General features: G+C 43.5%; 1 protein-coding gene across 1 annotated transcript in view; it reads left to right on the top strand.

Annotated features, from left to right (window-relative positions):
- Positions 1-25248, top strand: part of ANKEF1 (ankyrin repeat and EF-hand domain containing 1) — a 90506-nt gene extending 65258 nt beyond the window's left edge. Inside the window, exons 7-10 of the mRNA XM_069768794.1 lie at positions 9065-9291; positions 19141-19337; positions 23589-23708; positions 25015-25248. Coding sequence (XP_069624895.1) covers positions 9065-9291; positions 19141-19337; positions 23589-23708; positions 25015-25164 — 694 coding nt within the window. The 3' untranslated portion in view covers positions 25165-25248. The remainder of the gene's footprint in view (positions 1-9064; positions 9292-19140; positions 19338-23588; positions 23709-25014) is intronic.
- Positions 25249-25481: the final 233 nt, after the last annotated feature.

Raw genomic sequence — 25481 nt, 5'->3', positions numbered from 1 at the left:
GGTTGAGCCTTCTGATAGTCCTGGTGTTGATTCTGTGATGGACAGGTTACAGCGGATTTGGGCTCATGTGGTAGACAATTTGACGTTGTCCCAGGAAAAGGCTCAGCGTTTTGCTAACCGCCGTGGGTGTGTTGGTCCTCGGCTTCGTGTGGGGGATTTGGTTTGGTTGTCCTCTCGTCATGTTCCTATGAAAGTTTCTTCCCCTAAGTTCAAGCCTCGGTTTATTGGTCCTTATAAGATTTCTGAGATTATCAATCCTGTGTCTTTTTGTTTGGCCCTTCCAGCCTCTTTTGCCATCCACAATGTTTTCAATAGATCTTTGTTGCGGAGATATGTGGTGCCCGTTGTTCCATCTGTTGATCCTCCTGTCCCGGTGTTGGTTGAGGGGGATTTGGAATATGTGGTTGAGAAAATGTTGGATTCTCGTTTATTTGGTTTGTGCTTTTCATTTGGCTCATCCTGATCGGCCTGGGGGCTCTGGTGAGGATTCGGTGACCCCTCCTTAAGGGGGGGTACTGTTGTGAATTCCGCTCTTGGGCTCCCTCCGGTGGTTGTAAGTAGCATTTTTGTGAGTTCTGCTCTTTGGCTCCCTCCTGTGGTTTTTAGTGGTATGGCTGCTTCTTGGATTTAGCTTCAGCAGCTGTTTTCACTGATCGTCTTTCTGGCTCGGCTATATTAGTCTGGCCTTATCCCTCATTCAATTCCAGTTGTCAATTGTTCCTGCCTGGAGTCATTGCTCTTAGGACTTTCCTGACACTCTGACCAGTTCATCTAAAGCTAAGTCCTTGCTTGTCCTTTTGCGGTTCTCTTGTTGTGGACTTGTTGTTCAGCACTTTCTTTGTTTTTGTTCATTTGTCCAGCTTTTCTGTATGGATCTATTCAGTTAAGCTGGAAGCTCTGGGCAGCAGAGTTTGCCCTCCACACCTTTAGTCAGGTGTGGAGATTTTTGCATTTCTCTGAGGTGGACTTTTTCTAGTTTTTTTTACTGACCGCACAGCGTTCTGTTCTGTACTATTTCTATTTAGCTAGAAGTGGCCTCCTGTGCTAAATCTTGTTTCATACTACGTATGTCATTTCCATCTCCTCTCACAGTCATTATTTGTGGGGGGCTAATCTATCCTTTGGGGATTTTCTCTGAGGCAAGATAGTTTTCCTGCTTCTATCTTTAGGGGTAGTTAACTCTTAGGCTGTGACGAGATGCCTAGGCCGAGTTAGGAGCATTCCACGGCTACTTCTAGTGTTGTGTTGAGCTTAGGGACTGCGGTCAGTATAGTTGCCACCTGCTCAGAGCTAGACGCATGTCGCTCCCTAATCACCAGATCATAACAATGTACAGTAACCTAGGGGCAGACACAGCATGTAAATATAACCCAGGGGCAGACGCAGCATGTGAATATAACCCAGGGGCAGATGCAGCATGTGAACATAACCTAGGGGCAGACGCAGCATGTGAACATAACCTAGGGGCAGATGCAGCATGTGAACATAACCCAGGGGCAGAAGCAGCATGTGAATATAACCCAGGGGCAGAAGCAGCATGTGAACATAACCTAGGGGCAGACGCAGCATGTGAACATAACCTAGGGGCAGACGCAGCATGTGAACATAACCTAAGGGCAGACGCAGCATGTGAACATAACCTAGGGGTAGACACAGCATTTGATCATAACCTAGAAACAGACGCAGCATGTGATCATAACCTAGGGGCAGACACAGCATGTGAACATAACCTAAGGGCAGTCGCGGCATATGAACATTAGCATTAGCAGCGCTCCCAGTTGTAAATGTATTTGACCCCTTGAGATGGATTTACAGCGTGGGACTTGACTGTATGGCGGACTGGTATGGGATATTGTTGTTTTTTAATTTTTTAATTTTTTACAGGAGAACAAGGGCATTCAGTTGGATTCAGCGTACAATAAAGATAATGAAACCTGTGTGTTTATTTATTTCATTAAAATACTTAATTCTTAATGTGTGTGTATTTTTTTTAACACTTTCAGACTAGTGGCTTAATAATGGATAGATGTTTTATTGACACCTCTCCATTATTAACCAGGCTTACTGTCACCTTACAATAGCAAGGTGACATTAACCCCTTAATACCCCATATGCCAATGCCACATGGCATTGGGAAGAGAGAGGCTAAATGTTGGAATAGGCGCATCTTACAGATGTGCCTTTTCTGGGGTGGCTGGGGGCAGATGTTTTTAGCCAGGGGGGCCATTAACCATGGTCCCTCTCTAGGCTATTAATATCTGCCCTCAGTCACTGGCTTTCCCTCTCTGGCAGAGAAAATTGCGTGGGAGCCCATGCCAGTTTTTTCCGTGAATTAACCATTTAATTTAACACCCAGAGCTCCCAAATTATTATTATTATTATTATTTATTGTTATAGCGCCATTTATTCCATGGCGCTTTACATGTGAGGAGGGGTATACATAATAATAACAAGTACAATAATCTTAAACAATACAAGTCATAACTGGTACAGGAGGAATGAGGACCCTGCCCGCGAAGGCTCACAATCTACAAGGGATGGGTGAGAATGCACACACACACAATACTAACATTATTAGTGAGGGATATATAAAAATATAACTGATATGCCATGGTTTACTGTATGTAAACCATGTCTCATATCCTGTCGGGTTCGGTAATGATTTATCAAAACCCGACAATTGAATTACCGGCTTTTTTACTATCTAGCTCTGTATTAAATATATATGTGTGTGTGTCAATGACATTATATATATATATATATATATATACCTATACTATGTGTAGACATTTATTCTATCTATTCTATTTTAACCTGTTAGTGTGATTTTACTGTACACCGGACTGAATTGCCGGCTTTTCTATAAAACAGCGGTGCGTATTTCTCTCAAGTCACACTGATGGTCCGCGTGGTGTGCGAGTTTTTCTCGCTCCTATAGACTTGCATTGGCGTATTTTGGGCATAATACGGTGACAATCGCATGCTGCGATTTCACTCGCACGTATAACACGGCCGAGAAAACAATGTATGATGGGAGCTGCCCCATAGATTAACGTTGGTCCGAGTGCTAAGCGATTTTTTTATGGCATAGCATCGGTCCGTATTACGCTCTAGTGTGACCCTGGCCTTACACTCAGATCAGTATCAGACATGTCTTCATGATTTTGCAGGGACCACTCGGTCCCATGAAAAAAAGCAGGTATGTAAAGAGTCTCATAAACTATACTAGGTATGAGTGACACACATGGATAGAACTCGTTCATGAAAAACAGATGTCTGAATGATCCCCTTACTCTTCTTACTTATGCCATTGGTTAACAACAGACATATTATGACGTCTAATATGATGTGATACCCAATATCTTTTTTATTCTTGCATGTTTTTGCATTTGAAATCTTAATAGAAACATATCAAATTATTATCATAATAATGTAAAATATGCGGTATCTAGATAGACTTGTATATGTATATAATTGATCAGTGACACAAGTTTTGGCATTGTAGCTCTTTACCGAAACATATTAAAAATATATATAATCAATACAGGCATAAAGTGCAGATTCTCAGCGTTAGGCTGGAAACACACTATCGTATAGCATGGGATGCGATATGCTAATGACACTCGGCTCCAGCGCTGCTGCGAGGGTTAGACGAGTGTCAGTGCTCTGTTCTCCGATCCTCTAGCATGAGGGAATCGCAGCACAGGTGCAGAGGAGACAAAGAAAGTAATTTCTCCATCTCATGCATGGCTTGACTCTATGTATGTCGGTCTGCACTGGGATGATGGTCGGGTGCAGTCTGATGTTTCACACCCATCCATAGACTAGTATGGGTGCATGTGAGCCGAATCTCACTGACAATCGCAGCATGCTGTGATTGTTCTCATTCCAAATAGGAATAAGAAAATAATCCCTGATCTGCACTTCCCCAAAATCTAACATTGGGCCTAGAGCCATCCGATAAAACATCGGAGAGCACTTGGCCGTGTTACACGCTTTTGTGAACGAGGCGTTAATTTGAGGATATTTACATCATAATTGGAGTCACGGTTTAGGACTTACAACTCTTTAATATGTAGTTGAATCTTTTTAAAGGGACCAAAAATAATTGTACAATTATCTCAAAAGCTCTTTACTGGGCTGCATGGGCTATTCCATCATTAATCCATCATTAATTAAGCAGGTAAAAGGTCTAAAGCTGATTCCAGGTGTGGCATTTGCATTTGGAAACTGTTGTTATAAACAACATTCGGTCAAAGGAGCTCTCAATTTAAGAGAAACAGACCTTCATCAGACTGAAAAAGAAAATTGATGAAATCCATCAGAGAGATAGCAGAAATGTTATTTGTGGCCAAATCAACAGTTTGGTACATTCTGCAAAAAAAAGTGCACTTGTGATCTTGGAAATTCAAAAAGACCTGGACGTCCATGGAAGACAACAGTGGTGGATGATAGCAGAAGCCTTTCCACGGTGAAGAAAAACCCCTTCACAATATCCACCCAAGTGAAGAACATTCTCCAGGAAGTAGGTGTTTCAGTATCTAAGTCTACCACAAAGAGAAGACTTAATGGGAGCACATACAGAGGGTTCACCACAAGGTGCAAACGATTAACCTTAAAACTGGAAAGATCAGATTAGATTTTGCCATCAAATATCTAAAGAAGCCAGTCTGTTATTTGATCAGATGAAACAAAGATCAATCAGTACTAGTGACGAGGGAGTATACGCATTGCTCGGGTTTTCCCGAGCACGCTCGGGTGACCTCCGAGTATTTGTAAGTGCTCGGAGATTTAGTTTTTGTTGACGCAGCTGCATGATTTACAGCTGCTAGCCAGCCTGAGTGCATGTGGGGGTTGCCTGGTTTCTAGGGTTTGGTGACATCCATGGCTTCCAGACTTCATGCAGTCATTGCTTGCAAAGGAGTCTCTACAAAGTATTAAAAATGAACATTTTATTTATGGTAAAGTTAATTTGTCCATTTACTTCTGAACCCCTGAAATGAGGAGGCTTTGTAGAAAAATTGTCGCAATTCCTAAATGTTTCATGGGATATTTTTGTTCAACCTCTTTAAATAAACCTGAAAGTCTACCCTTTAATTGCATCTCATTTTCATTTTAAATCCATAATATGGGCATGTAATGTCCAAATCATGAAGATTCGGTAATTGTCCAAATTTTTCTGGCCCTAACCCTACGGCATAAATATGGCATGTTGCATATGATACCAGCAGAGGGCGCACCGGTAGTGCTGCTGCGCTGTGACTTTGAGAGCAGGGCCAGGAAGAAGCATCATTCATCTGCAGAACCACACCTCTCCAGCAGCTGCAGTGTGGACGGACATCTCAGCAGTTCACCATTGTTCCTTGACACTTTCCTTGAGACTTGTAGAGGTTTTTGCATTTTGCTGTCTTTCTAATGAACATTTTGTATGAGTGATGATCATTGTCCCAAAAAAGAGCAGATTCTAGATTAATAGAACAGTATGTATATGCTTTGCATTAAAGGGGTATTCCATTTAGAAGATGTGATCAACCTACCCAGGAGCATTCCAGTATCTTGTATAAGTCCCCCGTCAGATTTTGGAGTGAAATCACAGATTGCTGCAATATTTTTCTCATGCCAAATACAGCTGAGAAAAAAATACACAGATCTACACTGCCTCACTGAATAACATCAGTCCGAGTGCAATCCGATTTTTTTTTATATCAGTGTGAGCGAGCCCTATAGGTGATACCTTTCTATGTAATCATGCCTCTGATGATAATGAGACTACTGAAAAGTGTTCTATAAAGAACAGGAATTGTAAGATTTCTATATATTTTTTTATTATTACAGATTGTGATGTAAAAATAAAATCCCCAAAATGTTTAGAAATATGATTAACACAAAAATCTAACTTACATAGGTAATTTTCTGATGATACATTGCCTTAGAGCCTGTGAGCTTGTCTTCCTTATATTCTTAGAATATACAGTAAAGGGTTCACTATCCCATTTATCTACTAATTAATTGTCTAAGGGTCACTTCCGTCTGTCCTTCTGTCTGTCACGGATATTCATTGGTTGCGGCCTCTGTCTGTCCTGGAAATCCAAGTCGGTGATTGGTCGCGGCAAAACAGCCACGACCAATCAGCGACGGGCACAGTCCGGAAGAAAATGGCCGATCTTTACTACCCGCAGTCAGTGGCCGGCGCCCGCATACTCCCCTCCACTCACCGCTCACACAGGGTTAATGCCGGCGGTAACGGACCGCGTTATGCCGCGGGTAACGCACTCCGTTACCGCCGCTATTAACCCCGTGGGTCCGCAACCTTTTACTATTGATGCTGCCTATGCGGCATCAATAGTAAAAAAATGTAATGTTAAAAATAATAATAAAAAATAAAACCTGCTATACTCACCCTCCGTTGTCCGCTGAGCCACTCGCGTCGGCCGCCATCTTCCGTTCCCGGCGATGCATTGCGAAATTACCCAATTAAGTCATCTGGGTAATTTCACAATACATCCTGGGAACGGAAGATGGCGGCAGCTGTGCGCGTACCGCCGGAGCTTCGCTGGATCCCAGGAGGTGAGTATGTAACTATTTTTATTTTAATTATTTTTTTAACAGGGATATGGTGCCCACACTGCTGTATACTACGTGGGCTGTGTTAGATACCGTGTGGCTCTGTGCTGTATACTACATAGGCAGTGTTATATACTATGTGGGCTGTTTGATATACTCCGTGAGCTGTGCTATATACTGCGTGGGCTGTGCTATATATTACGTGGCTGGGCAGTATACTATGTGGCTCTGTGCTGTATACTACATGGCTCTGTGCTGTATACTACATAGCTGGGCAATATACTACGTCGCTAGGCAATATACTACGTGACTGGGCAATAAACTACGTGACTGGGCAATATACTATGTGGGCTGGGCAATATACTACGTGACTGGCCAATATACTACGTGGCTGGGCAATATACTATGTGGGCTGGGCAATATACTACGTGACTGGCCAATATACTACGTGGCTGGGCAATATACTATGTGGGCTGGGCAATATACTACGTGACTGGCCAATATACTACGTGGCTGGGCAATATACTATGTGGGCTGGGCAATATACTACGTGACTGGCCAATATACTACGTGGCTGGGCAATATACTATGTGGGCTGGGCAATATACTACGTGGCTGGGCAATATACTACGTGGACATGCATATTCTAGAATACCCGATGCGTTAGAATCGGGCCACCATCTAGTTAATACATAATAGTTTATTTTTCCCTATTATAAATGCACTCACCTGGCCTGGCATTTTGAAAATTTATAGGTCCCAAGCATCTGATACTAATTTATCCTGTGCAGTGGTGGATCCAGACAGAAGGGCCCTGTGCTAAAATAATATATAGGCCCTTTGCAATCAAATAGCTCAGGATAATGCACAATTCCAACCGGTTTGAAGGTAGAAGTGGGCCCTCTTGTCTCTTGGGCCTCTGTGCGGCTGTACCAATGATATGTCTGCTCCTGATCCTGTGTGTTTGGGCTTTCTGACTATAACATAACATTTTTTCCATAATTGCCTATTATTGTAATTAATAAAACAGTTTAATGGAACCCAATTTTATAACAAAATATTTTTTCATAAGTGCAAAATATTGATATTCAAAAAGTATTTATTGTTAATTTAAATTGGTTGGTAAATCTATTTAATAAATAACCCTATTACTATACTTTTATAGTATAAAGGGTTATTCTTTGTCTTGGAAATTTATGGCTTTTCTCCGGGGACCAGCACCTTCCTCAAGAATAGAAACCCATCTCCGGCTGCCAGTGGTGGGGAGTTTTTCTGCACATGCGAGACTTGGTCCATTCACTTCTCAAATTTGTCGATCATGCTTGCTCATCGATTTTTATGAACACCCATAGAGGTGAACAGAGAGCCATACATACTTAGTCACCTCTTCATTCCCGGCATTCCTGTTCCCAAAATAGGTGCGATTCCCAAAGGTGACACCTGCATCTATCAGACATTTATGGCATATCCTGTGGACCAAAATGTCAGAAAGCGGGCAAGAGGAGGGGTAGAATGGTAGACAAATCCATAGGTATCTAAAGGCCCCATACAAATTAGACTAAAGTTGGCTGAAACCCTACAATATCGGCGTAATCGGCCATCAGTCTACTGTGTACAGAGACCTCCCAACTCTCCCATGACAGATGACATTGCGGAACAGAAGGATGTGACCCTGTCAGTGGCCGAAATATTTTTCTATGTGGGGGGGGAGGGTAAGGAGAGATAGTGGTCATCTGTTCGGCCAACAGCTATCTTATGCAGATGGTAGCCCTGCACAATCCTCGGCAATCCCAGAGTTCATACCGGCAAAGCAAGAGATAGAAAGGACACTTAATGCTTTACATTTCTGTAGACTTTTTGATCGTTCTTAAATGTATTTGCTGTAGCTTTTACCAACCAACAGGTATCTACTCCTCAAATGTGCCCACTCCGCTCCACCTCTGGGACCTGCACCTATGAAGGAATAGGGTCCCATCTCACACTGGGAATGGAGACATGGCTGATGCTGTGCATGTGCTCTCTGTCCATTGACATCTATCACAGTCCTGGTTTTGGCAAAAATGAAAGCTTATTCATTTTACTGTACAATGGTAAACTTTGCTTTTTTAACATACCGTACTCGTTCTTCATGGGTTTCAAGACCTTTACTTTCTGTAAGTCAATAGAATTAATAACTTTCTATTACCAAAGGATGAAAATCTTTCCTGGTGGTTGATGTGTAGTAGGTGCACAGTCCTGTACAAGACAGTCCTCTAATAGCTGTGCCATACTCAGCACTATATCTATGTTTCCAGGACGGATGCTTATTTTCTTGAAGTCAATAATGAAGCTTTCTATCTAATCGTTACGTGGAATGATCTTGAAAATTGTAAAAAATTAATATAGAAAATATTTTGGGAAAACCTTGAGATGTACAACTTTTTTTTACTTGGGTATATTAGTTTTCCAGAGCGTTAACAAATGGGCTTAAGCATTTTAAAAATCTTTTTTGTATTTTCAGTGCTGACGTCAATACAAGGGATAATTTCATGTGGACACCTCTTCATCATGCTTGTCATGCTGGCCAGAGTGACATTGCTGAACTGCTGCTAAAATATGGAGCCAAGATAGACGCCGTTGCCATGAATGGATCCACCCCACTCATGAGAGCAGTGGAAAGTGCAAGCCTGGACTGTGTTCAGATATTAATGAAATCTGGAGCAAAGGTGCAGATAGAGAACAAGAAAGGTAAATGGTGGAAGAAGATTATAGCTAGAGGTTTCGTAGGATGCATAAACCTAGTAGTTCAACCCCAAAAAAGCAGTGGTCGAAATGAAGCATAAAAACCCCAAGAAAGAGTTCTTTGTGTTTGCAGTAGGTGCCGTAGTTGGACGTGTGGCTCTGCTGTAGACAGACTTCACTGAGTTTTCTATGTATGCAGATTTCTCATCTGTAAACAGATCTGTCGCTAAATGAGCATTCGTTGCTCCACAAACTTTTGGTGCACAAAAATGATTATTCGAAAGATTTACACTGCGACTGCTCCAGTGAAAAGTAAATGAACACTTGGGAGATAAGTGTATAGCATGCTGTGTAAATGTTCTTTAAAATCTGCTACAGCTGTGCCTTACTGCAGTTCCATGCTTTTTTATGGCTTTTCTAAGTTTAAGGGTGTTTTGGGGGTCTACAAGCATGTATCAGAAAATCAGTTCCTCCTGTATCACCGCCACTCCAGGATTCAACGCTGCCTCTTTAGTCTTGACAGCAACCATTGGAGCGCCTGCCAGGGCCGTGGGGTACTCGGGCCGGGTCCAACGTTTCTTAAGGAGGCAGCAGTGACCCGGTCCTTGGCCCTGGGCGTCCAATAAAAGAGTCAATGAAATTAAAGGGGAATAAAGTTTATAGGGGATTTGTTCATGACGCCCCCTGTGGGGTTCGGCAATGAGTGGCCGATGCTGCTTAAGGGGACCGCTGTGGCTGATGGTGATGCTGCAGAGTTGTTACAGCTCTCCACGGGTAGAGCTAAGCCCCAGGGCAGTGATGGTGTTAAATATGATGTGGTGGTCATTGTAGTGCAGGGCAGGTGACTCAGCAAATAATTCAGAGGACACAGCAGGGTGCAGTTTCCACACTTTTACTCACAGTTCTTAAATGCAGTCCCAGTCGGTGCTGTGTCCTCCGGGTCCGGGTGGATTGCTCACTACCCGTGCCCCTAGGACCCCTTCTCTTTCTCTGTCCTCTGGAGCTGGGATGAGCTCCAAACAGCTCAAGTCCCCAGCTCCAAGTGTCTAACTCCCTAACCCACTCCTCCCTCCTGTTTCCATGACAACTCTACTTTCTCCACCCACACCCTCTACCTAGTTCCTCCCTGGCCTTGAGAGGTCTGGTGTTGGATGTAAGTGTGTGGGTTCTAGACTGTGCCCCTCTCCTTACCCAAGAGCGGAGCACCACACCTCGTAAGAGGTGCAATACCTCTGTGCCATCTGGACCTCAGGGGCATCACACCATGACTACAGCCAATCATTGGGCTCAATCAGGGCCGTATTTGCCACAAGGCACTTGAGGGCAGGTGCCTAGGGCGGCACAATGCATGAGGGGCGGCACCTGAGCAAGGTTTTTTTTTATAAAGCCCGGGCTGGGGTCACCTTAAACCCCGCCCCCCCAGCCCCCCGCCCGCTTGCCTCCCTGGAGACATCATACAGTATGAATCATACTGTATGAGTCATACTCACCTACTCCAGAGATGCCTGGTCTGGTTTCAGCGACAGCAGCTAGTGCTATGTGAGCGGTCATGTGGTACTGCTCATTAAGGTGATGAATATGGACGCATATTCATGACCTTAACCCCTTCATGACCTTGGGATTTTTCGTTTTTCCATGTTCGTTTTTCACTCCCCTCCTTCCCAGAGCCATAACTTTTTTATTTTTCCGTCAATTTGGCCATGTGAGGGCTTATTATTTGCGGGACGAGTTGTACTTTTGAACGACATCATTGGTTTTAGCATGTCATGTACTAGAAAACGGGGAAAAAATTCCAAGTGTGGTGAAATTGCAAAAAAAGTGCAATCCCACACTTGTTTTTTGTTTGGCATTTTTGCTAGGTTCACTAAATGCTAAAACTGAGCTGCTCTTATGGTTCTCCAGGTCAGTACGAGTTCATAGACACCTAACATGACTAGGTTATTTTTTATCTAAGTGGTGAAAAAAAATTCCAAACTTTGCTAAAAAAAAAAAAAAAAAATTGCGCCATTTTCCAATACTCGTAGCGTCTCCATTTTTCGTGATCTGGGGTCGGTTGAGGGCTTATTTTTTGCGTGCCGAGATGACGTTTTTAATGATAGCATTTTGGTGCAGATACGTTCTTTTGATCACCCGTTATTGCATTTTAATTCAATGTCGCGGCGACCTAAAAAACCTAATTCTGGCGTTTCAAATTTTTTTCTCGCTACGCCGTTTAGCGATTAGGTTAATGCTTTTTTCAATTGATAGATCGGGCGATTCTGAGCACGGCAATACCAAATATGCGTAGATTTGATTTTTTTTTATTGATTTATTTTGATTGGGGCGAAAGGGGGGTGATTTAAAGTTTTCTATTTTTTTTTTATTTTTTCACATTTTTTTTAACTTTTTTTTTTTACTTTTGCCATGCTTCAATAGCCTCCATGGGAGGCTAGAAGCAGGCATAGCACGATTGGCTCTGCTACATAGCAGCGATCTGCTGATCGCTGCTATGTAGCAGAAATGGAGGTGTGCTGTGAGTGCCGACCACGGGGTGGCGCTCACAGCCACCGGTGATCAGTAACCATAGAGGTCTCTAGGACCTCTATGGTTACCATCCTGACGCATCGCCGACCCCCGATCATGTGACGGGGGTCGGCGATGACGTCATTTCCGGCCGCCCGGCCGGAAGCGGTAGTTAAATGCCGCTGTCTGCATTTGACAGCGGCATTTAACTAGTTAATAGGTGCGGGCAGATCGCGATTCTGCCCGCGCCTATTATGGGCACATGTCAGCTGTTCAAAACAGCTGACATGTCCCGGCTTTGATGCGGGCTCACCGCGGAGCCCTGCATCAAAGCAGGGGATCTGACCTCGGACGTACTATCCCGTCAGATAGGGGTTAATGAGTGGTACCAAGTGACCGTTCACGCATGCAGAAGGTGCTGCGCCGGCCGCCGGGAGAGAGGTGGGGGATTCCGTTCTGCGTGGACGGTGTGGAAAAGGTAAATATGACTGTATAACAGGCAGGGAGGATGGGGGGAGGATGAAGGAGGACGGGGAGCCGAGCCATACAAGATGGGAGCGGCATAGGTGGCATCAATAGTAGAAACTTGGTCACACAGGGTTAATAGCGGTGGTAACGGAGCGAGTTACCCACGGCATAACACGGCCCGTTACCGCTGGCATTAACCCTGTGTGAGCGGTGACTGCGGGGAGTATGGAGCGGGCGCCGGGTGCTGACTGCAGGGGAGTAGGGAGGGACTAATCGGACTGTGGCCGTCGCTGATTGGTCGCGGCAGCCATGACAGCCAGCTGGCGAGACCAATCAGCGACTTGGATTCCATGACAGACAGAGGCTGCAACCAATGAATATCCATGACAGACAGAAGGACAGACAGAAAGACGGAAGTGACCCTTAGACAATTATATAGTAGATTGAGCATCATGTGTGGCTATTATACAGTATGGAGCATCATGTGGGGCCATTATACAGTATTGAGCATCATGTGTGGCCATTATACAGTATGGAGCATCATGTGTGGTCATTATACAGTATTGAGAATCTTGTGTGACTATTATACAGTATTGAGCATCATGTGTGGTGGCTATTATACAGTATTGAGCATCATGTGTGGCTATTATACAGTATTGAGCATCATGTGTGGCTATTATACAGCATTGAGCATCATGTGTGACTATGTGGTCAGACTCTACGTCCCCTTCTCCATGCGAGTGGTGGTGGTGTATCGTCCTCCCGGCCCCTCTCATCAGTTCCTGGATCACTTTGCCACCTGGCTTCCACACTTTCTTTCCTGTGACACCCCCACCCTTATCATGGGTGATTTCAACATCCCTATTGCCTCTCCCCTCTCCCCATCTGCTTCTCACCTTTTGGCTCTAACCTCCTCTTTCGGCCTCTCGCAGCATACTAACTCGCCAACACATGAAGATGGAAACTCCCTTGACTTGGTCTTCTCCCGGCTTTGCTCAGTGGATGATTTCACAAACTCCCCTCTCCCACTCTCTGACCACCACCTTCTTTCATTCTCTATCAAGAACTGCCATCCCGCTCAGGTCACCCCCACTTTCCACACTTATAGAAACATACAGGCCATTAACACCCAGGAACTTATGAAGAACTTGCAGTCCTCATTGGCCCCAATCTCCTCCATCTCATGTCCTGATTCTGCTCTGAAGCATTACAATGAAACCCTGCAAAGTGCCCTGGATGAAGCTGCTCCTCCTATACATAAAACAACTCGGCACAGACGGCAACAACCGTGGCACACGCTGCAAACACGTTTCCTGCAGCGGTGCTCCAGGTGCGCAGAACGTCTGTGGAGAAAATCTAATCTACCCGAAGATTTCATCCATTATAAGTTCATGCTAAAGACATACAATTCTGCCCTTCACCTCTCCAAACAAACCTACTTCAACACCCTCATCACCTCCCTGTCCAATAACCCTAAACGTCTCTTTGACACGTTCCAGTCCCTACTCAACCCAAGAGCGCAGGCCCCAACCACGGATCTCCGTGCTGACAATCTGGCCAATTACTTCAAAGAAAAAATTGACCATATTCGACAGGAAATCATCTCCCAATCTCTTCATACCATGCACTGTCCTCCCTCCCCCACTGCATCTAGTTCACTCTCTGACTTTGAACCAGTTACAGAAGAAGAAGTAAGCAGGCTCCTTGCATCTTCTCGCCCGACCACTTGCACCAGTGACCCCATTCCGTCACATTTCCTCCAGTCCCTTTCCCCGGCTGTCACCTCTCACCTAACAAAAATATTCAACCTTTCCCTCACTTCCGGTATTTTTCCCTCCTCATTTAAGCATGCCATCATACATCCATTACTTAAAAAACCATCCCTCGACCAAAACTGTGCCGCTAATTATAGACCTGTCTCTAATCTTCCCTTCATCTCTAAACTCCTCGAACGCCTGGTCCACTCCCGTCTTACCCGCTATCTCTCAGATAACTCTCTTCTCGACCCTCTTCAATCTGGTTTCCGCTCTTTACACTCTACTGAAACTGCCCTCACTAAAGTCTCTAATGACCTACTAACAGCTAAATCTAATGGTCACTACTCCATGCTAATTCTCTTGGATCTCTCTGCAGCATTTGATACTGTGGATCATCAGCTCCTCCTCACTATGCTCCGCTCCATCGGCCTCAAGGACACCGTTCTCTCCTGGTTCTCCTCCTATCTCTCTGACCGATCCTTCACTGTATGTTTCGCTGGTTCCTCCTCCTCTCACCTTCCTCTTACTGTTGGGGTTCCTCAAGGATCAGTCCTAGGCCCCCTCCTCTTCTCTTTGTATACTGCCCCTATTGGACAAACAATCAGTAGATTTGGCTTCCAGTACCATCTCTATGCTGACGACACCCAACTATACACTTCTTCTCCTGATCTCACGCCTGCCTTATTAGAAAACACCAGTGATTGTCTTACCGCTGTCTCTAGCATCATGTCCTCCCTCTATCTGAAACTAAACCTGTCAAAAACTGAACTCCTCGTGTTTTCTCCCTCTACTAACCTACCTTTGCCTGACATTGCCATCTCCGTTTGCGGTTCCACCATTACTCCAAAGCAACATGCCCGCTGCCTTGGGGTCATCCTTGATTCTGACCTTTCATTCACCCCCCACATCCGATCACTGGCTCGCTCTTCTTACCTGCATCTCAAAAACATTTCTAGAATTCGCCCTTTTCTTACTTTCGACTCTGCAAAAACTCTTACTGTTTCACTTATTCATTCTCGTCTGGACTATTGTAACTCTCTACTAATCGGTCTCCCTCTTGCAAAACTCTCCCCGCTCCAATCTGTCCTGAATGCTGCTGCCAGGATCATATTCCTCACCAACCGTTACACCGATGCCTCTACCCTGTGCCAGTCATTACACTGGCTACCCATCCACTCAAGAATCCAGTACAAAACTACTACCCTCATCCACAAAGCACTCCATGGCTCAGCACCACCCTACATCTCCTCTCTGGTCTCAGTCTACCACCCTACCCGTGCCCTCCGCTCCGCTGATGACCTCAGGTTAGCATCCTCAATAATCAGAACCTCCCACTCCCGTCTCCAAGACTTTACACGTGCTGCGCCGATTCTTTGGAATGCACTACCTAGGATAATACGATTAATCCCCAATCCCCACAGTTTTAAGCGTGCCCTAAAAACTCATTTGTTCAGACTGGCCTACCGCCTCAATGCATTAACCTAACGATCCCTGTGTGGCCTATATTAAAAAAAAAAAAAAAAAAAAATTAATTAACTGGTTCATGCAGCTTTACATGAACACCCAAGCCTTACACTATGGCTGGTCCGAATAACTATAGCAATTGTTACCATCCACCTCTCGTGTCTCCCCTTTTCCTCATAGTTTGTAAGCTTACGAGCAGGGCCCTCACTCCTCTTGGTATCTGTTTTGAACTGTATTTCTGTTATGCTGTAATGTCTATTGTATGTACAAGTCCCCTCTATAATTTGTAAAGCGCTGCGGAATATGTTGGCGCTATATAAATAAAAATTATTATTATTATATTATTTATTATTATACATTATTGAGAATCATGTGTGGCCATTATACAGTATGGTGCATCATGTGTTGCCTTTATACAGTATGGAGCACTGTTTGGCCATTATACAGTATGGAGCATCATGTGTGGTCATTATACAGTATGGAGCATCATGTGTGGCTATTATACAGTATTGAGCATCATGTATGGCCATTATACAGTATGGAGCATCATGTTTGGCTATTATACAGTATGGAGCATCATGTGTTGCCTTTATACAGTATGGAGCACTGTGTGGCCATTATACAGTATGGAGCATCATGTGTGGCTATTATACAGTATTGAGCATCATGTGTGGCCATTATACAGTATGGAGCATCATGTGTGGCTATTATACAGTATTGAGCATCATGTGTGGCCATTATACAGTATGGAGCATCATATGTGGCTATTATACAGTATCAGTAATAGAATGATAAAGTCCATATAGTAATCCTACAGTGTCTGCTGGACACGGTATGGGGAGAGTTTATAGTTCAGTTAATACACAGACACCATATTTCTTGTTGTTAACCAGTTAATGCTCTCTTGTCCACCACACTGCAGTGTCAAAAGAGGAAGGCGGCGAGACAGGCAGCTCCCTATGGGACTTGCGAACATGTGCAGCACTTGCGGTTTTGCACTTACGATGAGACAAAAAAAACACTGCTAGCAGCATTTTTTTTCCGTTGCTGCAAGTACCGCATTTACGGGATCGTGGCAAAACCGCAAGTGCCGCACATGTCCACAAGTCCCACAGGGAATGAATGAGGCCGAAAGCAGTGTTACCGTAAGTAATGCATTATGTGGCAGATGCAGAAAAACTGCCGGATCTGCCACAAATGGTAAAAATCGCTGATGTGAAAGTAGCCTAAATCACTGCCGATAGTGTCTGCATTAGTCATACTCACCAATGGGGGAGGCAGCACGAAAAGTTCCTAGGGCAGCATAAACTCTAAATACGGCCCTGGGTTTAATGGAAATGTAGATGGAAATGTAGATGGCACAGGATCCGGCTGATTGACTGCAGTGGTGCTGTATCCATAAAGTCACCGCTGCTACCAGGTCACTAAGACCAGGGGGCCGCTATGGAGACAGCACTGGTCGGGGGCTGATTTTTGGTTTCTTATATATTGCATGCCTGTAGACTAAAAAAATTGGATCCTGAAAATCCTGAGGTTGAAAACCTAAATTAATCTGAAACTTTTCATAGCTGAGAGTTTGGTACAGTTGTATTTCAGCAATTATATGTGATTTACCATATTTTTTGTACTATAAGACGCACTTTTTCTAAAAAAAAAAATTGTAAGGAAAATGGGGGGGTGTGTCTTATAGTTTGAACGCAGGCTTACCGGTTGATTGCGGCAATGGTGTGGTGTGGCGGTGGCAGAGGTGCGGCGATGCTGAGGCACGGTGGGCGGTGCAGAGTGCACCTGAGCATGGTCCCTTCCTCAGGTGAGGTGACACCACGGCCCGGTGTCCACAGAGAGCAGAGCCGGGTGAATCATGGGTTTCTCGGTGGCGGCGGCCATCTTCCTGAGGCCGCGAATGCGCAGATTGAGTTCTCTGCTTCCCAGGTCTTAAGGAAAATGGCCGCGGGTGGCCGTGCAGATTGAGATCGTGGGGCATCGATTGAGATCGATGTTCCTGAAGCTGAGTTCACAGATTGAGATCTCGGCTTCACTCGGCTTCAAGATGGCCACCATGATCTCCATCTGCGCCCGCGCTGCCTCCTGCGGCCATTTTCCTGAAGCCCCAGGAAGCAGAGTATTCAATCTGTGCATGCGCGGCCTCAGGAAGATGGCCACCGCCACCGAGAAACCTGTGACTAACTTGGCTCTGCTGCTCACCTTGGATTCCGGGCCGCGGCGTCACCTCACCTGAGGAAAGGACCCTGCTCAGGTGCACGCCATACCACCTACCATGCCTCAGCATCACCGCAATTCTGCCACCGCCACACCACTGCCGCAACTCCCCATGGACACCAGGCCATGGTGGCGCCCAACTTAGCAGGAAGGCAGGGTGGCAGGAAGGGACCCTGCTAAGGTGCACTCCCCACAGCCCACACTGAACCTCAGCACCGCCGACATCGGCCCGGATTTATCCTGAGGAAGGGACCCTGTTGTACTACCGCCAGCCCTCAGGTAAGATACCTTAAATTCAGACAATAAGATGGACCCCATCTTATAAAAATATTTTTTTCTGCTATTTTCACCCCAAAATTTGCGTCTTATGGTCCGATGCGTTTTATAGTCCGAAAAATAAATTCGGTAAATTCATCATTTTCTTTTTCTGGTCCCTTTTTTCACTTTTTTTTTCCTCACCTCCCAAGAGCCATGACCTTCCATTGACTTAGCCATATGAGGGTTTGTTGTTTGCAAAATGAGTTGTGTTTTTGTATTGATTCTATTCGGTGAATTGTGGGATCATTGGTTTTTCTTATCAGTTTGCCTACCAAAAAAGGTGGAATAAAAAGATCTCAGAAAATCACATGTACCTCAAAATTATAATAATAAAAATTAATTTGCCATCCAAAAACAAGCCCTTATAGAACCCAAACATAAATGTCATAGATCTCAGAAAATGCTGAATCAAACTATATATTTTTTTAGCGTTTTGATTCTATGATGAAAGAACTATATAAATTAGCGATTACCGTAATCATACTGTCCAAATGAATAATGAACCTAATTTTTACCGCAAAGTGAACATTCGAAGAGCAAAACACAAAAATTAATGATGCAATGAATTGTTTTTGTTTTTTGATTCCATCCCACCTGGAATTTTTTTTTACTTGTCTTCAGTGCATTATATAGTAAGATGGTTTCACAGAAATATACAATTCCTATACAGGTCAATTTTGAGGACAATATGAAAAATAGGTTTCTTGGAAGTTTAGTACAAAAAAATAAATCTAAAAAATAAAAATGATTGTATATCAAAGTGGCTAAAAATGACTACCGCTAAAAGCATACTGTTGGGCAAATTTAAAAAGGTTTGCCAGGGACTAAGGATAGGTCATCAATTTTAAAGTCCCACACAAACCCTTTAATATACCAAAAATTAGAGCAGCAGCCATACTGATTTTTCTGTTTTAGCAAATTTCTATTCAGTTACAGTAGAAAAGGAAAATATCTCGCTAAGAAAATAAAGCATCTTCACCAATTTATAGGCAATTTTTGTTTTAAAATATTTTGAGGTTATAAATGTCATAAATATTTATTTTCTGCGTGTGAAATGAATGAAGAATAAGTGGCTTCATCAAATAATAAGGTAGTAATCACCAACATGATGATTTTATGTTCATAGGACAAAACGTTCTTGATGTGGCAAAAGCGTATGCCGATTATAGACTCATTGACTTGATTGAAGCCAAACTGAAGAGCTTGCCAAAACCAAAAGACAAGAAAGGGGGCAAGAAAAAAGGTAGAATGGAAGGCAAATCCAAAGCATTATCTAAGCCGCAAACCCCTGCTATCCCAGAGGTCGGATCTGCAAAGAAAGAGGTAGAAAGGATATTTCATTATTAACATTTTTTAAAGACTTTTTGATGTTTCTTGTATTTATTTGCTGTAGACTTCCCCATAGACTTTCACACTCAGCTAGGCCAAGCATACATGTGTTTTCAGAACAATATGTGTCACTGCTAGACTAATCGTTCCTAGACGTCCCTGTCAGTGGCTTAACTCCTGGGAAGCAAAAGAATTCAGAGTCATAATTAAAAATACCCAATTGTTCTCTTCTCTAACATCATCTATTGGGGAGAGTCAGAAGGCCCATACACATTAGATGATCGACTTTAATTTAAAGGGAGTCTGTCGGCAAACCAATCACAACTTCATGTAGAAGGCAAAATCCTAAAAAGAATTTGTACCTTCAGTGACCAAAGCCGTTGCTGCATCTGGCAGAAATTATTTTTAATTGAAATAAGCTAATGAGGTACTCAGTGCACCCTGGGTGTGGCCAGGCCGTTCAGTGCACCTTCCCACTTTCTTGCTTTCTATCTATTTCCTCCCTGTGTTTCGAGGACGGTGGAGATAGAGTGAAGCCAAGTTGGTGGGAAGCAACACTGAACTCCTCGACAATGCCGAGGGTGCAATGAGCATCTACTTAGCATATTGAAAAAATAATTATTGTTTTGAAAATGCAGCAAATTTTGACACTAAGGCTGGAGTCACACTAAACATATGAAAAATCGTTCCGAGTCTCCCTGCCTAGAGTTGCGCAAGTGTAATGCAAGCGTCATGGGAGTACAATCCAATTTTTCCCACCTAGCATCCGATTTACATCTGAATGCAGTGCGATTGCTATCCAACTGCAATGCGATTTTAACAAGAGCTTTTACATAGAGCAATTATCTGTCATTTACATATCGTATTCAAAGGAAATATTCATCAAAACACATATGTATAATAGATAGATACATAGAATTAAAGCCGGCAATTCATGTGCCACGTACAGTAAACAGAGTGACAGGCTAGAATAGAATAGATAGAATAGATATATACACTTAGAATACATAGATATATAGATGTTAGGGACACACACATAGATATACAGTATGTATATACTGTATATTACATAGATGAAAAACTGTCAATTCTACAGCCACGTAGTGTAAAATCGCAGCTGGAGCCAGCAGGATAGAATAGATGGATTACATACAGTATGTACACATAGAATAGGTAGATATACAAATGTATGGGGATATTTGGTCATCCTGTGGGATTTAAATTATGCATATGTTGTTCATCCCTAGGCGGGACTTTCTGCAATTTTATATATGTGGAATTTTATGTCTTATCAGGGCAGGCTATTATAGATGTAGTTGACTATTATGTACCTACTGAATGGTTTTTTTCATAGAATATTTACTTCATTCATCTTGGCAATGGGGATTACATATGAATGTTATATCACATATCCACTGTTGCCTTCCTGGCATTTAGTCTTAGATTTAGTCATTTGTACAATATGGCATATTATTATATATTTTTTATTTTTTTAGCCTACAGTGATTTATCTTGTCATTTCATGACCATAGACATCTAGTGTCATAGGTAGCCTCACCAGACGGTTACTCTCTCATTTTACATCATAAGGTCATCACTAGTACAGATACATTTCACTTTAGCACATGGCACTTTATTTACACTATATCCATCTGGGTACACTTGCACCTTAGTTTGTCCATGGGGAGTGCGCATGAACTGATGGTGGACCCAGGGATAGACAGCCAGTGGTGCGTGGGTGGCTTTGCGGCCCGGTCGTACATTGGACGATCGGTTGCTGCCGGCACCTTACCGCTGCCCAACTTTCCCTTTTATGTTTGGGTGCCTCACATCTTGGCATGCGCCGGGATTCCCATGGACAAAGATCAGACAGTGGCACTTATGGACCTCAATGTGTAGACGTTCCGGTTCTAATTCCTCACTTTTATAGTGAATCGGCAGTTGCGCAGAACATTCACACAATAGTAGACTTTCCGTACGTTATTGTGTACGGGGAGTCCCTCTCATGTCTTTGGACTCCGTACATTTCGGACGCCTGCACAGTATACTTACAGAGCGAGGGGAAGCCCGTACACCGCCCCATGCAGGAAATCACTCTGTGGTGTTTCCGCTTTCCGTACATTTCGTGCGGGGAGCGGGCGCATTCGCTGTATGGCTTTCCTCCCTCTCAGCTGCTAGTGGTTTTTTACTAATATGGTCCAATCAACAGCGGACTTAACTATATATTCCGGTTAGCCCCCTGCCCTGACACGCCTCCAGAAGAAGCAAACGCGAAATGCGTGTCGGGGCAGAGGGACGCCGGGGCACCCATCCAGGACGCACAGCAAGGTACTATACCTATATTCACACTGTCTATACATTATGTAGGATTAGATCGCCATTATGCCAGTCCTTAGGCCTTAGGGTCAATGCGGAAATGGGGGGAATTTCTCCACCTGTATGCACTTCTACAAGGCGTTCCTTATATAGTTCCCACACTAAAAAGGGACTCTTACATTGACTCAGGTTATAAGAAGGGATGGCTTTATCCTATTGTTCACGCTGGTGCTTATCCTAGTTGTGGGTTGCCTATGGCAGTACAGTCTCCTGTTTTTGTGGATCTAGCACCTTTCATTGATATGTAGTTAAATGTATTTTTACATATTTTATATTGGATTTCAATAAAATTGTTATTTTATATACCAAGTACCCTAGTGGAGATCAATCTTTTATTGCTGGTCACACTGTTTGTGAATTAGATATACAAATGTCAGTGACAAATACAAGTAGTACAGTGTGTGTGCAGCTTACTGTATATGTATTTAATTATCAAAAGATAACAGGCCTGTAGCCTAAGAAGGGGGTAATACCCATGGAGATTCCCAGGCTATTAATATCAGCTCAAAACTGTATAATTAGACTTTACTGGCTATTAAAATGGAGGACCCTAAAAAAAATGACGTACGGTCCCCCTATAATTAATAACCAGCAAAGGCTATGAAGATAGCTGTGAGCTCATATTAATATCCTAGGAAGGGGCCATGGATACTGCCCCGTCCAGGCTAAAAACATCAGCTCTCAGCCATCCCAGAGAAGGCGTATCTATAAGATGTGCCAATTCTGGCATTTAGCTTTGCTCTTCCCACTTGCTCTATAGCAGTGGCAAGTGGGGTATAGTTGGAGTGGTTGATGTCACCTTTGTATTGTCAGGTGACATCAAGCCCTGAGGTTACTAATGGACTAAACCCATAGTCACATTGTATGAAAACACAGACACCCAGAATACATTTCTTTAATTGAAAGAATGACACAGACTCCTTTAATAAATATTAATTAAACCATACTTATGACTTCGCCCATTCCACCGACACCCTTGTCATCTGCAAACTAGTTAAAATAAAAAACAACAATATTCCTCAATTTTTCGCAGAGATGCTGCTAATCCATTTGTCCCAAGACAGGTCTAGCTCTGCTACATCTAGATGGCAGGCTGCATGGTTGCATAATGCGACCATACAGCCTGTCATCCAGAAGAGACACTGAGCAGCGTGTGCTCAGTGTCCCCTGTGAACTCCTATAACCTAACTGACGGCAACACGAATCTGAGAAAGTTCTCCTGCTCGCGGTGCCGTCAGACAGATCATGCGAGTTCACAGCCAATGGAACTCACTTCACCTCCCTGACATCAGTGCGAGTGCCGTGGGAAAATTTCCACATGGAGTGGCTGTCTGCAATTACATAGAGTGGCTGTCTGCAGTCACACAGATGCAAAACATTAATGAGTCAACCACTCACATGCCCCTATTCATGGAGGGATGGTTGCTTGGTATTACAAATGCATAGAGTGTCATGCACCATTCCAGCTTACAAACTATTAGTGATACCCATACCATTAGATCAGGTTGGATGCCCAGCAATATAAAAGTGCACCCCACAAGGACAGATACCCCAATTTCCCAAGCCAACAGTAATGAGCCTGTCTGCACAAGATGAAAAATTTGCACACAAAAAAAAAGATGAAAATATGTGTAAAATGCATGAGATACTGGTCGATACTATTTATTTATTATTTTAGCCAAAATACGCATGCTCGCAACCCAAGTCCCTACACTTGTAGTGATCCCCTTGTCCTAGTCTAATAGTTATAAAAACATTCCGTATGTTTTTCAGTAAGGATGTGCATCATATTGATTTGAATTTTGTTTTGTGAAAGTTCTCTAGTTAAAAAAAGTTGTATACAATTCTAATATTTTATATCATTGTCAGACCCCAACACCGATGGAGCTTCTACCCCCAAGAAAGGAGAAGAGTGCCATTTCTCAACTAAATAATCTGATAACTTTGGGAGAAACAAACAAAGTTGACATAACATTTGTTCCAAAAACAGTAAGATATTTTGAAACCAATTTTTGAATCTATATTAAAGGGAATCTCTCACCTCATTTTGCCGCTATAAACTGCAGCCACCGCCATTAAGGGATTATCTACAGCATTCTGTAATGCTGTAGATAATTTGATAACCATCCAGGTAAAACTGACAGCTGGTGGCTGCAACCTTCAGTTGTCAGCTTCAGCAATGCTGGTTATCAAGAATAGAGGGGTATTTCACTCTGTTTTTTTTATTATTTAAATAAATCATTTAAAATAACGGCGTGGGGTCCCCCCAATTTTTGACAACCAGCCTTGATAAAGCAGACAGCTGGGGGGCGGTATTCTCAGGCTGGTAAGGGACCATGGTATTGACCCCCCCAGCCTAAAAATAACAGCTGATAGATTTCCTTAAAATAAACTGCAGCTGGTGAAATTGATTTTGTGAAACTGGAAAACCCCTTTACTTAAGGCCCCTTCACACTAAGCGACGCTGCAGCGATACCGACAACGATCCGGATCGCTGCAGCGTCGCTGTTTGGTCGCTGGAGAGCTGTCACACAGACCGCTCTCCAGCGACCAACGATGCCGGTAACCAGGGTAAACATCGGGTAACTAAGCGCAGGGCCGCGCTTAGTAACCCGATGTTTACCCTGGTTACCATGCTAAAAGTAAAAAAAAACAAACACTAGATACTTACCTAACGCTGTCTGTCCTCCAGCGCTGCGCTCTGCTTCTCTGCTCTCCTCCTGTACTGGCTGTGAGCCGGAAAGCAGAGCGGTGACGTCACCGCTCTGCTTTCCGGCTCACAGCCAGTACAGGAGGAGTGCAGAGCACAGCGCTGGAGGACAGACGGCTGTAGGTAAGTATGTAGTGTTTGTTTTTTTTTACTTTTAGCATGGTAACCAGGGTAAACATCGGGTTACTAAGCGCGGCCCTGCGCTTAGTTACCCGATGTTTACCCTGGTTACCAGTGAAGACATCGCTGGATCGGTGTCACACACGCCGATCCAGCGATGTCTCCAGGGAGTCCAGCGACGAAATAAAGTTCTGGACTTTGTTCAGCGACCAACGATCTCCCAGCAGGGGCCTGATCGTTGGTCGCTGTCACACAGAACGATTTCATTAACGATATCGTTGCTACGTCACAAATAGCAACGATATCGTTAACAATATCGTTATGTGTGAAGGTACCTTTATGCTTTTTGGCTGGGTCCAAAAATGAAAAATATGTCATTTGTATATTTTGGACCATTTCTCTATAAGATTTATATATAAATCTCTTCTGTCTTCTAAACCTTAACACTATGTTATTTCTATCAAGGTTTGGATTACTGAGCCCTCAACTTCAGATCGTATAAGGAGGAGAGAACAAAAGAGGGAGCGATTTACATATGAAGTTGACTTTGAAAACTTCCAGATGCCATTTAACAAGAATCTAATGGAGAAATCAATGGGACTAATGACACAATGAACCTTCAATATGAAGTTCAATAGATCCTTGTAGAGAGGTTTACATGAAATAGACCTGACATGTAATAAATCTGAGATAAAACTCTATGGCCACCACTATCGATTCTATAATATTTACAATGCCAGTCCTTAAATGGCTGGTCCAGTCATATATATGTTATTGATGACATATCATTTAGCTAGGTCCTCAATATCAGATTGGAAGGGATTCGACAATGTGAGGCCAATACCATCGGCCACCACAGGCGCTAGTAGCAGCTCATACTATTGATAGATCATCAATATCAGATGACTGGACAACCCTCCGTTTTAACTAAA

Source organism: Ranitomeya imitator, chromosome 5 (genome assembly GCF_032444005.1).
Source record: "Ranitomeya imitator isolate aRanImi1 chromosome 5, aRanImi1.pri, whole genome shotgun sequence".
Classification (NCBI taxonomy): Eukaryota; Metazoa; Chordata; class Amphibia; order Anura; family Dendrobatidae; genus Ranitomeya; species Ranitomeya imitator.
Note: the sequence above shows the minus strand (reverse complement) of the source record. Positions and strands in the feature narration are given on the sequence as shown.